This window comes from Dufourea novaeangliae, unplaced genomic scaffold (genome assembly GCF_001272555.1).
Source record: "Dufourea novaeangliae isolate 0120121106 unplaced genomic scaffold, ASM127255v1 scaffold323, whole genome shotgun sequence".
In the NCBI taxonomy this organism is placed as follows: domain Eukaryota; kingdom Metazoa; phylum Arthropoda; class Insecta; order Hymenoptera; family Halictidae; genus Dufourea; species Dufourea novaeangliae.
Genome location: NW_015374208.1, coordinates 44,831 through 62,110, shown reverse-complemented (window position 1 = coordinate 62,110; position 17,280 = coordinate 44,831). Strand labels below are relative to the sequence as shown.

At 36.7% G+C, this 17,280-nt stretch overlaps 3 protein-coding genes across 3 annotated transcripts; 2 read left to right on the top strand and 1 right to left on the bottom strand.

Annotated features, from left to right (window-relative positions):
- The first annotated feature begins 952 nt into the window (after window positions 1-952).
- LOC107192301 lies at window positions 953-11,404 on the top strand. Its single transcript, XM_015581516.1, has 9 exons — window positions 953-1,026; window positions 6,760-6,940; window positions 6,994-7,142; window positions 7,307-7,612; window positions 8,723-8,825; window positions 8,882-9,168; window positions 9,234-9,572; window positions 10,654-11,035; window positions 11,108-11,404. Exons 1-9 carry the CDS (start codon window positions 953-955, stop codon window positions 11,402-11,404), a joined length of 2,118 nt encoding a protein of 705 aa, XP_015437002.1.
- A 947-nt stretch (window positions 11,405-12,351) lies between these two features.
- Window positions 12,352-14,130, top strand: LOC107192305 (nitrogen permease regulator 2-like protein). Its single transcript, XM_015581519.1, has 8 exons — window positions 12,352-12,465; window positions 12,539-12,630; window positions 12,699-12,855; window positions 12,927-13,044; window positions 13,114-13,348; window positions 13,417-13,547; window positions 13,620-13,789; window positions 13,872-14,130. The coding sequence occupies exons 1-8, from the start codon at window positions 12,352-12,354 to the stop codon at window positions 14,046-14,048; spliced, it is 1,194 nt and encodes a 397-aa protein (XP_015437005.1). The 3' UTR covers window positions 14,049-14,130.
- A 24-nt stretch (window positions 14,131-14,154) lies between these two features.
- On the bottom strand, window positions 14,155-15,827 carry LOC107192300 (cilia- and flagella-associated protein 45-like). Its single transcript, XM_015581515.1, has 5 exons — window positions 15,462-15,827; window positions 14,996-15,381; window positions 14,802-14,934; window positions 14,432-14,725; window positions 14,155-14,352 (listed from the first exon to the last, which is right to left on the bottom strand). The coding sequence occupies exons 1-5, from the start codon at window positions 15,825-15,827 to the stop codon at window positions 14,155-14,157; spliced, it is 1,377 nt and encodes a 458-aa protein (XP_015437001.1).
- Between the last annotated feature and the right edge of the window lie 1,453 nt (window positions 15,828-17,280).

Here is a 17,280-nt window from a genome sequence, read left to right as displayed (position 1 = left end):
TTGTTCGTTCGCATTATTATGCTTAAAATTTTAAAATGCATGAAATTTCACGCAATAAAACGTTGTCGTTATCCAAAAATTCTGTTCTTTGAACACTTTTGTCTCCCTATTAGTTCCAATAATCCAGGTTCTACTGTATTCTATTGTGTAAATGATGTACAAACCTCATTGAACTTTATTAAACTTCGTACAATTTATTAAATTTTAGACAAGTATGTATGCCAAAAGTTCAGGTTGTAAAGAAAGTACATGTCATGGCTTTCAAGGGTAAATCTGCACCTTTAGATCGATGGATATTTAAAAAAAACCGTCCGCAAAAGTGTTTATAACATTGAAAATCAATGTTAGATTCTTCTGTTATATGAATGTTTTTTCTTCGGTTATATTAAATTTTGCGTATTGAGAAAAAAAATAGTTTAAAAAAACCATATATCACGAACGAACTGATTGGTGTTAGGAATATTGTTAAAAATTTCACAACGATTTGATTGTGCGGAGTAGAGCTGGGCAAGTGATTGCTCACGAGCAGCGGGGGCTCGAACTTCCCCTCCCGAGTTACTCCCACTACAGTCTTCAGATTGTTCGTTCAAGGCGTGACGGGGAGAATATTGATAGCAGCGTTACCCGATCGAGAAAAAAAGGGCAAAAAGTGTGATGATAGTGGAGGAAAGTAGTATAGCTATATGTGCTGCTTCCATTGAGCTCTATACTAGCGATTAGTGATTAGTGGCACATGAGTCTCCCGGGAAAGGGGATTTTGGTTTCCCTCTGAGGCCACGAGCCGGGCGAGCTAACGTGCCTAGCCTACACAGAGACCATGGAGTGTAGGGGTGGCATTACTCGGAGATGCTTAACCCGACGTTTTCTCACCCGATCCAACTTTCTTAGACGCGGGCCACTTGGAGTTATACATATACGAATGTACTCGTGCAGGGTGCGGAGAGTCACAAGGATGGGCTCATCCCTACCTGAACTCAAGAGTTATGGAGTCGAATGTCGGGGAATCCAGATCCTTCGTCTCCTAAGGTGAGTAACTGCTCACTCTTGTCTTCACCCACAGGTCGGGCCTGTACAAATGGGGGCTTCATCGTCGTACTTCTTCATTGAGAGGGAGCTAGATCGCCTAATTACAACCCCTAACCTGAGTTTACCTACCTACGTCCCGGTTATTTCAGGATCACCCCCTCCTCTATTTTTCCGCTGTTAACTACCACCCCCATTCCACAGGATTGGAAGGGAGCTGCATTTCTCCGGATAGATGTAGACAGGGGCACCATGCTCTAGTAGAATTGTGACTGGGTTTCCATAACATTCATCTCTGAGATTGGGTATGAATTTAGTGTTGCTACAGCTGGGTGTGAATTTAAGAGAGATATAGGAGCTGTATACTAACTGGAGTGTAAACTGTGAGATGGGAACTGCTCCCAGAGAGAAGAGATATAAGGAGAACCTATCTCAGTCTTGCACGGCGTGTTGTCTATACCCCATTCATACGCAAATGGACTATACATATAGAGAGGATAATAGGAAGAAGAAGGATAGAGCCTTATATCTTAATTTTCCCTCGGACCTCCATCGCCTCTGCTTCTTCGCACCGGAGTTCGCTCTCCAGTTAGTATAGAGCTCACTAGCTGCTTCAGTCAATAGTAAAAGTAACGTAGTTTAGAGTGGCAGTGGGGGTAACGTGACATCATGTATTCCTGCGTGTTGGAATTCTCGTAGCAACGTTGATTGGTAACGAGTCAATCGGTAGACCAATAGTAGGGGTAACCCGGTAGGGGAAGTTCGAGACATTGCTGCTCGTGAGCAGCGTTGCCAAGACAATTCCCTACCGTAGGAACCAGGTGATGTCACACAGAGCTATATACAGGGTGAGTCAGGTGCGTCTCTCGCTGGAGGGGTCGTGAGGCAAGCCGCCTATTTTGTCGTTCAAGTATCGCGACTATAAACGTGTCATCGGTAGGTTACTCCTACTAAGCAGTCTATGCGTATCTGTAAATATTTGTGAGATAGAGCGAGAACTTTTGCCGAAGTCTCCCTGGATCCACTTGGAAAAAGTGAGATTTCGGCGAGAGTTCTCGCTCGGTCGCAAAGATATTCACAGACACGCATAGACCGCTCAGCAGGAGTAACCTATTGATGACACGTTTATGATCATGGCACGTGAACGACAAAGCAGGCGGTTTGTCTTTCGATCCATGTAACGAGAGATTTACCCTGTATACATTAATACAGCCTGTGCACACCATGCTAATACTACTATGAACTCTACTACTCTATACTACGTCACTGTGTTTCTATGCGGCCATTTTTTCCAGACCTAGGGGGGGGGAGAGAGCATTTTTTCCCTTCCTTTCCCTATGGAGCTTGACACAGGGGTATGAACAAAAACAACAGATCGTTTAAAACAGAGGCGGTCAACTCGAGCCAGAATGAGTCGTAGCGCTCCCACCGAGACCACCATCGTCCGCCGTTACCATGGAGTGACAGAGACAACAGTCTGGGCTTCTTTGTTTCTACAAAGGCACACGGCACGAAAGAAATATTGGAAGGGGACGTAGACGCGTGAGGGGCCCTACGCTGCCCAGTGCTGACCTATGGCCTCTGCACTCGCGGATTGCTGTACCCTGACCGCGGGTCACACAAGCGCAGCTCTCCTTCCTGCGGCTTCCACCTTCCCAACCGACTGGCTCATTCTGGATCGAATTGGCCGCCTCTGATTTAAAGGGACAGAAGACCCAACAAAGTGCACTGACGTTATTATGTAGAGTTGAATCCAGTAACTTTCGTACTTTTCACTGCCTAAAATGTGATACATCAAAACTGATAATTTAGAACTGTAAGGTTATATGCAATGATAATATATTTACCCACTCATTCGATGTATAACTTGTGAAACAGTATAATTTCTTTCGGTTGCATCTATGGCACGAAACACTTGACACACGTTTATAAATGTGTAATGTTACTTCTTCTATGACGATCCGTAATGCACAATTAGTTATCACCGATAATTATTAACGAAGGCTGTACAAAATTTGTAACTGGTTTGGAAGAGCTCTGAAATGTCGGAATCGCTTTAACAATGACTGCAAGAGTATTTCCAAGCGACTGCCATTACTGTTATAATTGCTACCATATTGTAGTCATTTGTTTTTTCTTCATTTTATTATTATTTATCGTAGAAGTAATGATACTATTAATATTAAGCGTAGAATAGTGGTGTTTAGTTATTAGTGTTATTTCATTTCTAGTGAGTTTGTTAATAATCGGTAATAAATACTTGTGCATTACAGAGCGTCAGAGAAAAACCAATAATTACACATTTGTACATATGCGTCAAATGCTCCATGACATCGATAAAGTCGACAAAAATTAAACCGTAGTACGGGATATACAGGGTGTCCGGTTTATCTGAGAACACTCATATTATCTCGAAACATACGAATGATACGAACAAATGATTCAAATAAAAATTGTATGGTATCGAGGAGGACGTACTGTACGTACTCTTGTCTATTTGACCTTGCGATGACCTTCAAACGTCGTGTTAACGTCATATTAGAATTCTTAATTTATTCTATATTTATTACATGTTTTTGTAGCTGGTATTAAGTTTTCAAAATATTACCTACGTTGGTATTTTGCACACGGCCATTTTGTAATATGAAACGACAAAATCACCGTGCTGCTGGGCATTAATATTACCTGATACCCATGGTGTCAAGAAATTATACAGGGTGTTTCGTTTAACTGGAAACGGTGGAATATCTCACGAAGGATTAAAGTTATCAAAAAAATGTTCATACAAAAGTTGTTTGGTACAAAGGGGGGCATTACGTGGTATAAATAATTTTTCTATAAGTATAGTAGTGGAGGGGGGAGATATCAAAGTCAAGTTAATATTTTTAAATGGAACCCTGTATTTTTTTATTCATATTATGATAGTGTTTATTGAGACGAATACAACGAACTGCCACATGATATCAGTGAATCCAACTATGGTAGACGTGACATGTAATTTCTCGACACCCTGTACATCGCGAGGAGATTGCCCGGTTAGACTTTGTACATCGCTAATGCCAACGTCACGATACATTTGTAATTTCATATCTCAAAATCGCCTTGTGCAAATTATGTACACACTTAAGTAGTGTTTTAAAAACGCCCAGTCAGGCAAACCTGCAACAGTCAGATTTTTCCAATGCCTGTTATAAGATTTTGTAACCAGAATGGCTATAGATTTGATGCAGAATCTCCTATAAACAATCTGCTTCACGATTCTGTCAGGCAGGCTCTGCCTGTAAAACCAACGCGGAAACAGATGGTTATGGATTTGTAGACAGGTTGCGTCACTAGCTGCTGCCAATATGAACGCAAATTGTTATCTGGGCGTCTCAATGCCAGTTACAAGAATATGTTATAAAAAGTACTGGATCCCATTAAAAAATTCGAATATGATCTTCATAATACGTACTTCAAGATCATCGCAAAGTAAAATAGACAAGAGCATGTAATAATAAAGAATACAAGTTCCAATTTAATAATTCTAATGTGACGTTCACAGGACATTTCAAGATCATCACAAGGTTAAATAGAAAAGAGTACAGTATGTCCACCTCGATATCATACAATTTTTGTCTGAGCATTTTTCCGTATCATTCATATTTTTCAAGATACTTGACTGTACTCAGATAAACCGGACACATTATTGTAACGTAGCTGGTTAGACAAAAGTTGAATGTCGAATTGGTGAGTAAATATATTAATATTGCATATAACCCTACATTTCTAGATTGTCAGCATTGATGTATCATATTTTAGGCAGTGAAAAGTAAGAATAGTCGCGCTTGATGCAGGGTTACACAGTAACGTCAATACACTAATACACCTTGCTCCTTTTAACCTTTAGGCTACCGAGAGTATCCATTTTGGGATTCAGTGCAATGCATATTAGAGCTGTTGATTATGAGATATTCGAGTACCCGGTTATCTCACGGGTACCCGGGTATATCTCAGATACCTGGTTCAAAGCAATAGCCCTAATACATATATGTATATACATAAATTTTTGGCCAATGAAAGACTACTTTTTTAATGAAAAAATGCCGAGAGTCTAAAGATTAAACGTGCCGTTGAGAGAAACACACCGTTCGAGTGGATATACTATACTCTCACGAGCAAACTTGGCTTCCACTAGGGGAAAAAATGGCGTAGGGAAGGAGCTTCCTATCACTTGCTAAATTTATTTCAAATATTGAAGTAAATGTTAAACTGAATGTTAATTTCGCATAAATTTCACTAACGTCCGGGACCAAGTGATAGGAGGCCTTTTTGCAATATCGTTTTTTCTCCTAGCAGAAGCCGAGTTTGCATACATGAATGTACTACCAAGCGGCGGAGTAGTGGTAAGCCCATGCATCTACGTGTATAACACTACACAATCAAATCATTGTGAATTTTTTAACAATTTTTCCTGACGAAACGGTTCGTTTGCAACATATAGTTTTTTTTAAATTTCTTATATTATCGTTTAAATTTCTTGTATTAGCGTTAAATAGGTCGATGTAACAAAAAAGATTAACAATAATTTTCAATGTTATAAACAATTTTGACGAACTGTTTTTAACAGATGTCAACCTATCCAAAGGTGTAGAATCACCCCTGAAAAGCATGATATATAATTTTGTTTACACCCTGTACATGGAATCCGTTGTCTTATAATGACCTTATATCATGAATAGTAAGATGTTATCTAATCAGCTGACCTAGTAACTAATTATTTATCCGTAACGTTTTGTATGCTATCTACTCTAGTCAGCTCGGCGTCTAACGGGTTTCGTGAAATACTTCCTACTCGAGATCGTCTTACGGGCTCGAAATAAAAATAAACCTGACCCCGACCTTATCTTCAGTCCAGACAGCCAGTATCGTTAACTCGCATTTCCATTATCGATTGCATTACTTATCTAATTTATATTAACTCCCGCAAATGAGATTCCTGAATATTCGATTCCTTCGGCGTGGAGTCACTCCGTAATCAGTATGCCACTTCAATCGAAAGCCTGCAGAATCTACGAGCGATGCTCTTTATTTTATTCCTCCAAATCACTCTTGTAGTCGGTAGAAAGTAATAATTATTAATAAATCTTTTACTTGTTGTTTCTCATTAACAGAGGTATACATGTGGTTATCGAGTCAAAGAAGAAAAACAACTTATATACTTTTGAATATAACAATATTATTTAATACAATAGGAAAAAACTATTAAATACAAAAGACATAATTACAAACAAGTGTTTTTGCATGTTTTTTTGCGCTGATACAAAAGTTTAGTTTTATGACTCCATTGTTTTTCGCCTAATTCACCGGCCACGTCTTTCTCTACCAATGGAACACTCATTAATTATGCACTATTACATCTTCAAAATACTACTGCGAAAGCATTACAAAAATATTAAGACGAAATGGAATTTAAATTGTTCGGTTACTCCGTTTTTATTTTCACGTATTACATAAATGGATTCACTTCTTTTTTGTGTCTGTGCTGTATAATATTTTTATACGCGGAACAACTAGAAAAATTCAAAAGAAACAAAAAAGTGTAATTTCTTTCGGAAGAAAAGGGCAATTTAGGTACATTGATGCACTTCCGGTAGCGGTTCTGATCACAGGAAGTTCAAACTTCTTTGAAGCTTTCAAAATTTCTCTTTACAATTTCTTTCTGTGTGCAAACGGATTATTTATGAAATTCTATAGTGGATTTTACAGTGAGCATCAATGCGAGAGGAGCGACGAAAATTTGAAATCACTGGTTGAAAAGATCGTAGAGGAAATTATGGAGGAAGCAGATTGTATTGTCTTTATCACTGATTCCATTTATCGGACACTATTAGACATCGTACACGTACAAAGTGCATCGATTTTATCGAAATATGAGGTAAGATAGCAAACGCAAATCTCCGATGAATTTGCATCTATTTTTTATCGCAGATCGTATTACGCGAAAATGAACAATTTTTCCGGCCGAGAAAACCAATTCGACGAATTTTAAGCGACAGCAAGGCCGTCGGCTGCAACGCATACGTTATCCTGATTGCTAATGGTTTTTTGACGTCTGAGTTTTTGCAATATGCAGAAAAGTAAGCAAATAATGATAATAAAGTTTTGTAACTAGATGAATTTTACATAACATATGAATATTCGTCGATGGAAGTTCAAGGACATTTACGTATTTTAATCAGAAGTACCAGTAAAAGTGCTTTCTTATTTTACATTAAATTTATTCCGATCTTTTATATTTCAGCGAACGTCTAATTGACACACATGGATTATTCCTGTTATTGTACGATCATCATTTGTTTCTACCGAATTTACACTATCTTTGGAACAGAATAATTAACGTGGTATTCATACGTCAGTACAATATATACAAGCATCGTTCTGGTGAAAAGACATCTGATGAAAGAATTGATCTAGACACTGTTTATTTTCCTTCTCACGGAAACACATATACTACTAAATACATAGATACTTGGTACCGGGGCAAGTTGCGTTATGGCACAAAGCATTTTACAACAAAGACTGCAAATTTGCAGAAAAAACATTTAAGGTCAGTGTAAAAGTAATTGTCCATGAATAAAACTATTAACAAAGAAAATAAGTTTCCATACATATAATTCTGACGTTCGAGTGATTCCACGCAAAATCGAACACTTTTTGGAGTAACATTTCGGATTTAATTGACACTTGAATATATTGTAGTCTTTAGTGGTATATAAATGCAGATCGAAGGATTTAAAAAAAATTTTTTAATTCTTGGTTTTACAGCTATTTGAAATATAGTATCAACGTTTTTTCAATAAATCACAACTGTTCAACTAACAAACTGATCAAAATGAACTTTGTCAGTGCTTATAGTGAAGACATAAGAGTACCTAATAAAAATTATTTCAGTTAAAAAAATATTTTTTAACCATTGATTTTGCAATTGTTTTAAAGGAATGCAATGCTATAATAGCGGGGCACTCTTTAAAATTTTTATATAATGAGGATATAGTCCTATTTGTCCTCTTTAAGGACAAATTTTCCAAAATAAAGAGACTTTCAAATTGGTCATATGAAAATTAATTGAAGTTAACTCGATCGCTCAAGCCGTGCGTTAGTAGGCTGGCCGGTACTGCTCGACCGGTCGAACCGATGTGCTTAGAGCTTACAATTAGAGGCAGCGATCACTTCAATTAATTTTCATATGGCCCTTTTAAAGTCTCCATATATTTGAAAATTTGTCAATAAAAAAGGATAAATAGGACTATATTTTTTTTAATTTTTTAAACAATGCCCCGCTATTATAACATTGCATTTCTTTAAAATAATTGCAAAATACATGGCTAATACATTTTTTTTTTAACCGAAATAATTTTTATTAGGTACTCTTATGTCTCCACTGTAAGCACCCACAAAGCTCATTTTGATTAGTTTATTAGTTCAACAGTTATGATTTATTGAAAAAACCTTTACACTATATTTCAAACAGCTGTAAATTCAATCATTTTTAAATTTTTCAAAAATCCTTCGGGGTACGTTTATATATCACTAAAGACTACAACAGATTCAAGAATCAACAAAATCCGAAATGCTACTCCAAAAAGTGTCCGATTTCGCGTGGAATAACCCACTCGTAAATGGTCCTCATCGGAAGATAAAATAATCTTATTTTTAGGATTGCTGTGTTTGAGCACATTCCATCAGTAATGAAGAAATCAAGAGCTTATTACAATAAGCGACCAAACAACAATACAGATGCCTTGGGTATAGAATTTGAAGTATGTATTATAAATAGAACTAACTAGCTGAGATGTGCATTGGTAATACTTTTTAGTTAATACAGATCATATCAAAAGCCATGAATTTCAAGCCAAAGTATTATATGCCACACAACATTGATTCTGAAAAATGGGGAACAACAGGAGATAATGAAACGTACACAGGTCTTACAAATGAAGCCATACAAGGGAAAGCTGCATTTTATTTGGGTGATTTACATTATACACTGCATCATTTGACTTATTTTGACTTGACCATTCCATATAACACAGAATGCCTCACTTTTCTGACACCAGAGTCTTTAACAGAAAATTCGTGGATGCTTTTAATACTTCCGTTTAAGTAAGTGCGATTAGAAGGAAATAACAATAGAAAGGTAAAAAAAACATTTTCATTTCAATTTTCAGACTCTACACCTGGATTGCATTAATTTTTACTTTAATCTTGGGAGGTATTGCATTTCATTTCTTATCAATTTTTTATAAAAAATATATAAGTTTATACAAGAATAAAATGCATATTCAGACTACATTCATGAAGAAAGAGGGAAAAGGTCTGTATTTGTTCACTGAAGTACAAAACAGTATATTATACACTTATGGTATGCTACTTCAAGTTTCATTACCCAATTTGCCAAGTCCTTGGGCAGTACGAGTATTTATTGGTTGGTGGTGGATCTACAGTATTCTAGTTGCAGTTGCGTATCGAGCTAGCATGACTGCAACTCTTGCAAATCCTGCTGCCAGGTAAAGATTATTACTCGAGTAAGATATAATATACAGGATGGGCCAGGACGGATGATAAATAAGTCGAAAATGGAGAATAACATTCTTTCCGTATAATGTTTCGTTTCTGAAATAATCGAATTTGGAAATCTGTGTTACATTCGCGTGCAATTGAATACATAGTATTTAAGCCAATGTCCATTGGGATATATGACACACCGTTGGAAAACCCATAAATAGAGAAGTTCAACATGATTGATCAAGGTTACTGCAACGTCCCATTCAGAAAATATAGGATAAAATGTGTAGACTCGGCACTAACGTAAACAGCCGAAATCTCACCCAAACCTAACTCCATCCGATAATCTAATCCTATACATAACAATACTACAGCACAGACGAGGTATAGGATCCTATACCTCGTCTGTGACTACAGTAATAATAACACCAATCGATACGATAACCGGCGATGTTTATCCCCTAACCCAGACTTAACCCAAGCGTTGGCCTAAATACTATATGTATATACAAAGTACTGCCGAGTGGAGCATTCATTACCTACATTACCAGATTGAGTTATTATTACTGTAGTATTGTTATGTATAAGATTGCGTTACCAGATTCAGTTGAGTTATTTGCATTTATGGACCACCATATCCATAGAGAAAGCTGATGTGTCTGAGAAGCTCATGTGTCCTGGGTCTCAAAAAGTTGTGGACAGTCCAAACATATGGCAACCCATTCCTCGGGTAATGTGTTGCTGAAGTGACTTAAACAGTATTAGAACACTAGATACCGAATTACACTTACAGATACCGAAACACCTCTCCCGAATGTAAATATGCTACTAATCACTAATCACTAGATTTGAGTTAGGTATATATTTTCTGAATGGGACGTTTGCAGTAGCCGTTCCAATGGTGTGCCATGTCTTCCAGTGGGTGTTGGTCTAAATATTCTAGTGCAACCCAACCAAAATTTTATTTTACATTTTCAACTTATTGTTGCATGTAGAATAACCTCCGGTCCAGTTGTACCACCTGTCCTGGTATACTCTGTATATAACGCTTATTCTATTATTAATATCACTACTTGAACACAGAGTTACCATCGATACATTGGCACAACTTGCCAAAAGTTCTATCGAAGTTGGAGGATGGAACAAAGAAGGCAAAGAGTTTTTCTTAATATCATCAGACTCTGATAGTCAAGAAATTGGTAAGAAGTTTCAGTTGATTTTGAATCAAGAAGAAGCAATCGAAAAGGTGGCAAATGGATCTTTCTCATACTATGAGAATTCCTATTTTCATCGCTACGCCCGTGTGAAAAGGCAAATACTTGAAAAAGAACAAAAAGAAAACAGAACTACAATGAACATGTCCTTAAAACATAACTTGCACATTATGGAAGAGTGTGCTATAAATATGCCTGTAGCTCTTGGTATGGAAAAGAATTCCCCATTGAAACCACATGTTGATACTTTGGTATATTTTATGTCTGATGTTAAATACTATAATGTTATTGTAAATAATATTACTTAACATTGATGTTTATAGATAAGGCGTGTAATAGAAACAGGATTAGTTGAAAAATGGTTGAGTGATGTTATGGAATGGTCAAAGATCACAGAAATACGACAAGAAACTGAATCTGAAAAGGCACTAGTCAACCTTCATAAGTTACAAGGTGCCTTTATTGCAGTTGTAGCCGGTTATATATTAGCTTTCATAGTACTAATAGGAGAAATATTATATTGGAAACATGTTATCTTAAAGGATCCAAAGTTTGACAAGTACCATTTAGACATATTTTATAATATTCCAGCTAACGCTAAATTCAAATCATCAATTTAAACATATAGATTGTTGTACTGAATAAACTTTAAAAAAGAAAAGAATGTTTGGTTGTGTCTAGCAAACCTTTTACCCATCTATTTGAAACATATTGAATTTTCACATGACATTTGGTTACAGGTTGTAAACACATAGTATTTAGTGGTTAGTATGAAATTGTAATTACGTTAAAAACATAAATAAGAATTTATGAATTGTTCAGAGAATAAAAAATTACATACCAAAAGTACAATGCAGAGAGTTAAATATATTATTCCTATGTTTTTTGACACAGATCGTCCAGCCAGAACTTCATATCTATTTAATCGTTTTCTCTCTCTTTCTTCCCATATTATTCTCTCCAACCTGTAACATGCTATCTTTCTCTCTTTTATTTATTGCGTATTGCTATATTTGTCCTTTTTCGTGTGTGTACAACTTGCTGGTACTGGCTGGTGCTCTACTTTGCTTATTACTATTCGTTGTTATTTATCATCTTTATTGCTTTGATTCATGCTTTGTGTCTTACTCTGTTGTATACTAGATATATTCCACACTTTGTTTTTCATTCGTAACTTGCTGTTCTTCTTTATCGTAGGTACGTTTCTCCTTTTTGTATTCCCATGCGCATGTAAGAAGCATAAAAGTCATGCGTACTGTGCGGTATAAACAGATATAAGAGTACTTACATACATATGATATGATGCGACTATTTACATTAAAAGTACGTATTTTATAGTAACATTTTTCAACATTTTGAAGTACACTAATTGAACCTGAATATTAATTGAATGTGGATTTTGTGGATTTTGTCAGTTTACATGAGTATTAGTTCAAGTTTGTTAGAAATGTATATAGAAGAGAAAAGTACATTAATTTCGCTTTAGATTAATACATAAAACTAATATTGTTTCATCTACTTTTTTAACTACAGATTATTGGATTTGATAGAAGTATAAAGTACAAAAATGACATCACTAATAGCAATGAGTGACACAGAAGACAAAGGACAAGAAGACCCTATTAGATGCATATTCTTTTCTGAATTTCATCACATTATGGGTCCAAAAATTACTTGTCAGGTTAATAATTATTGCATGTAATTTCGTGCAATTATAATTTATAGAATACAGATTATATTAGTTTCTTTTTCAGGTACCGGATAACTTTATTTCTAAGGATATTTTTGATAATGTCAGTGTATATATTATACCAAAAGCACAATTGCAACGAAGCACTATAACAGTGTAAGTATAATTTTTAATTGAAAGCATGTATTTTGATTAAAACAATGAACATTTTTATTTATTTTTAGGACATTGAAGGATTATAAGATTTTAGGATTCCCAGTAAAAATTGATGATAAAAAATATGCAAGAAATGCATTTTACTTCAACTTGTGTTTTGTGTGTGATGCAGGAGCCCGTACAGTGCACTACGAACCTGTTGTTAAAAAAATGTCTGATTTTTTAGTGAGTATTTGGGTATTAATTATTTCATTTATACATTATGTTTGTACATTAAGTTTAATTTAATTTTCTAGATGGCTCTTGAAGTAGAAAACTGCTTTTTATCAGCGTCTGATGACAAGACAAGGCTAGCAGAAATGCTTCAGCAGGTAATGCAGGATCTAAATTTGCACAAGATGTGTACATTAACAGGTAAGAGGAATCTGGAACCATTACTGTTCTACAGATACACAAAAGATATGAAATGTAATATTTTATTAGAGGGGACAATGACGTCCCATTTGAAAGTCATAAAGTTAGCACCTGAGCCGAAACCAGTTCTTGATCATCAGGTACCAATATTCTTGGAAGGCCGTGAAGCATTTCAAAGCGATCAATGGGATTTGACTACACAACAAGTATTACCATATATAGATGGATTTAATCACGTTGCACGAATAGCAGCGGAAGCAGATGTAGAGAACAATCTAGTTAAAAGTTGTGTGCAGAACCTTGTGTAAATATTAAAACAAAATCTCCTTCCAGATAATTTACTTGAATTAATTAATATTACCTCCTATTTAGGTACTATGGTGTAGTAACATTGATTCCAATATTCCAGTATAGTAATGTTTATGCAGCAACTTCCAAATTAAAAGAACTGGCGGAAAATACAAAGCTGCAGGAACAATGTATAGCGTATGCGTCAAAATTACGTAAGCTATATATTCTCAGTAGAAAGATCTACAAAGACACAAACTGATTTTACAGAATTATCTTGCTTACAGCTAGACAACCTGCTTATCTTAGGGACATATACAGAATGTATGCAAGTATGACGCATGGTAGTAGCATGAGGGACTTATGCCAAAGACTTAATCCCCAAAGTTTGAGGATCAGTGAAAGAAGACTGGTACAATTTGGTCTGATCGAAGGCCTTATTCGCAGAGTGTACAAGGTTTGCTTGTTAATTTTTCAATAAAAAGAATACTATGTTTTTATTTTAAGGCAAGTTCGTTCACTTTAATTGTCGGTTCCAGTATCCAATTTATCTGCCAGGATCTCCTTGTAACGAGGAAATGAAGAGCAACCCAATATACAAGTATTTCACGGGAACATACAGCCTCGACGAAATTTGTTGCAGTACGGGTCAGTCTACGGCGCAGATCGAAGACATCGTTGAACGTGACTCGAATGTTGTCATGTTATGGAAGTAACATAAAAAAAAATAGTGGTCTGTGGACTTTACAAGCAGAGATACGACGGTTCATAAATATATGTGTACGATACATGAGATAAACCACAGCTTTTAATTTCTTATGTTCAATGGATATTCTCGATCATACGTTTCACTTCATTTATGTACATATCAGGTACTTTATTGCCTCTCATTTCATCGCATTTCTTCTCCATCGCCTCCCGTAGTCTTGTTTTTCGTATCTCAGCCTCGGTGCGGTTCGCGAGACCTTCCTCGAACATTTTTTGCCTGGTCTCAATGCGTTCCCTTTCCTTCTCATTAACCTAATGAAAAATAACCAGTTATATTACCACGTAATTTTATTTAACGATTATTTTAAGTTAGATAAGATGAGAGACGAACCTGCTTCAATATTTCGCTCCTGTGAATCAAGGCTTGCCGCTGTTTCTGCTCAAGTTCCTTTTGTTCTCGACAGAAAGCTTCTTTTTGAACGCGCACAATTTTTTCAAACTCCCGTCGTTCTCGTTCAAGCTCAATCGCCTGCATTATTCGTTTATTATTTATTTGTTTTTCTCGTTCTTTTATGAGGCTCTTCTGAGCTTCAGCTCTCTTCAAAGCTTCTTCTTTTTCCTTCTGTCTCCACTCGCGTTCCACTTCTTCCTGAATTCGGGCGGCGTTCAGTTCATCGATTCGTGCCTAGAACAACCACAAACAATTACGCTTGGAGTTCCGATTATTGGTTTCTTTTTTTTTTGTGTAAACACTTGTATACTTGAATGCCCTGATACTGTAACGCCTGGGACGCCACTTTTGCTTTCCCCTGTTCCTTTTTCAGTTTTTCGTGCTTCCGTTTCTCAGCCAGTTTTTCATCTCTTTCCTGTTTTCGTTTTTGGTACTCTTGAATCCTGCAAATAAACAACATATTAAGTTGTGAAGGGCCGTTCGTTGAAACAATCAAACCTTCACCTGTGATCGATGATTTTATTCTCTTGTTCCTCCATAGCCTTTAGATGCTTCAACTGTTCATTCCCCTCAGCAATCTCCAATTGAATACGCGTGCATTCAGCCTCCTTATTTCGCAGCTTGCTGACTTCTGCTTGCTGCCAAGCAATATTACTCAAGTTGATTAGCCGACTTTCTTCCTGTTTTCTCGCGAACTCCAACAGTCTTTGCTCTTCGTTTTCTCGTATTTGATCTTTCAGACTGTTCGCAAATTCCAGTTTTTTGGCTGCCTCCTCCTGCTCTTTTTTATGTTCTTCTTTGATCACCCATCTTCTCTCGTTCTCCATCATATCGTTCAGACGTTTCTCCTCTTCCTCCAACTCGAGTTCGATCAGTCTTTTTTCCGCTAACTGCACGGCGAACAGGACCAACGAGTTAAGTTCGGCTCTACCTTCGTACTTTAACGTTCTATCTTAAACTGTTCATTCACCTGCGCGTCTCGAATTGCACGGCATTTGGTTTCCAAGATAATCCTGTTGCACCTCTGTATTTCCTCCTCCTGCTCCAGTTTCATATTGTGCGCCCTTTCAAGGACGTGGTTAGTCCTTTTCCTTGCCTCCTCCTCGATTTCAACCAAATCTGCGCTCTTCTCGCGAGGTCTGCTCTTGTCCAGTTTGCGGAACTCCTTTTTCCGTTCCATGCTCTCTTTTATGAGTCTTTCTCTCTCCTCTGCTTCCGCCTTTAGAGCTATGTGCTCCTCTTTCGTTGTAGAACTGCCGCACTCTCGAAACCCTTCGTACTCTTCCTTTGTCAAGATCTTTTGGGACAACGGTTTCTTCTTTGGTGTTACTTTCATCCTCACTCTTTTGTTCATCTGAACACATGTACAGAGTTAGAGGATGAAGTATTATTTCCATTTATAATTGAGTACAGTAACGACGGTAAAGTTTTGTTTAGTAAGTCAAAGTTCAAAATAAAAGAGCCTAATTTCGTTGGACTAATCTTAACCAAATGGAATATTAGGCGCACCAACATTAGGTAAATCACTGGTTCTTTTGTAAAATGAAACTCAGTATCTGTTTCCAAGAAAATCAAGAATAAATACTTAATAAAACTATTCAATTGATTCGCTTAATATATTATTTACCGATAGTTTCGGTGTACTTTATTTGAGTGTTCTAGTATCATGTAATTTAATGACAAACACAAAACGTACTACCTATACTATGACAACATAATTTTGACCGATGAGAATGTAAGCCAACATCAGCTTACAAGGATTGCAAGAATGTAGAGCTTTGCAATGAAATTCTAAAATAACGAATAGACTGCAACCTTTTAAGCAAATTAAAACCGTGTTGTATTACTTCGCAAGAAACAGAAATGAAACGACGCTTCAAGGAGCTATGATTAAATAAGGCGTGTATTTTATTGCACGAAATAAAATCTAGCAATAAACACACCGCCAATTTTTCGAATTTATAGTTGATGCGACAGAAATATTTCCTGTTTCGTCAAATAAAGCAATTAATAGAGAATGTGTCTATTTAATGTCCTGTATAAATCGTACTATGAATATGTGACTACCTCTTTTCCATTGCACGGGATGCAACAATAATTTATGTGGCTCGATTTACATTCACGGGTACAGGCATTTCTCGGCTGAGTCGAGCAGAGCTGGTCTTTATATTTCGCGTTCTTCTGGTTCTTTGTGTTAGGTAACGATGTTCTGCAAACACTAGTCGCTCTCGACATGTCTTCCGCTTTCTGCACCGGCATTTAAAAAGACACTTGGACTAGTTACACGGTAAGGTAATTTGAAAAAGCAGAAACGGTTATCACCGGGTACAGAATCCTTTGTCCGATGATTCTACAAAAGGATTGGACGCACTAGGAGGAAGCGTGTATCGGTGACTGAGAGGCCCGTTGATTATATCGAAACGGTAACCGGCGATCATCTCGTTTGTTTGTTCGATAGTAAACCGCGACGCGTTCCGATCACATCGTACACTGTCGTACAGAAAGGAATCATTTTTCCATTACGTAGGTATAAATTATACTACGTACAGCAAAGAATTCGCATTGTCTATAAAACTACGAAGGGAACAACAATCTGCAAGCTGAATTTATCATTGCAATAAAATGCGCTCGAACTTCGTACAAGAAGGCTGGTTTTTGCTAACAGAATTATTCATTAGAACTATTACAGCCGGTGTATAACAGCCAATTTGGACGGTGGTAAAATTACAGTAATATTTTGGTAAAATTACCGAATCGAACAAAAAAACGTATTATTTGAACTAGTGTTG

Excerpts from the sequence above, each read along its gene's own strand:
- LOC107192301 (XM_015581516.1), top strand. The coding sequence starts at position 953 with ATGGGCTCATCCCTACCTGAACTCAAGAGTTATGGAGTCGAATGTCGG. Across the intron at positions 1,027-6,759 it reads CAGATCCTTCGTCTCCTAAG|TGGATTTTACAGTGAGCATC; the intron begins GTGAGTAACTGC and ends GAAATTCTATAG. Across the intron at positions 7,613-8,722 it reads TTGCAGAAAAAACATTTAAG|GATTGCTGTGTTTGAGCACA; the intron begins GTCAGTGTAAAA and ends TCTTATTTTTAG.
- LOC107192305 (XM_015581519.1), top strand. The coding sequence starts at position 12,352 with ATGACATCACTAATAGCAATGAGTGACACAGAAGACAAAGGACAAGAA. Across the intron at positions 12,631-12,698 it reads CAACGAAGCACTATAACAGT|GACATTGAAGGATTATAAGA; the intron begins GTAAGTATAATT and ends ATTTATTTTTAG. Across the intron at positions 13,548-13,619 it reads AGCGTATGCGTCAAAATTAC|CTAGACAACCTGCTTATCTT; the intron begins GTAAGCTATATA and ends TCTTGCTTACAG.
- LOC107192300 (XM_015581515.1), bottom strand. The coding sequence starts at position 15,827 with ATGAAAGTAACACCAAAGAAGAAACCGTTGTCCCAAAAGATCTTGACA. Across the intron at positions 15,382-15,461 it reads GTGCAATTCGAGACGCGCAG|TTAGCGGAAAAAAGACTGAT; the intron begins GTGAATGAACAG and ends TTCGCCGTGCAG. Across the intron at positions 14,935-14,995 it reads AATAAAATCATCGATCACAG|GATTCAAGAGTACCAAAAAC; the intron begins GTGAAGGTTTGA and ends GTTTATTTGCAG.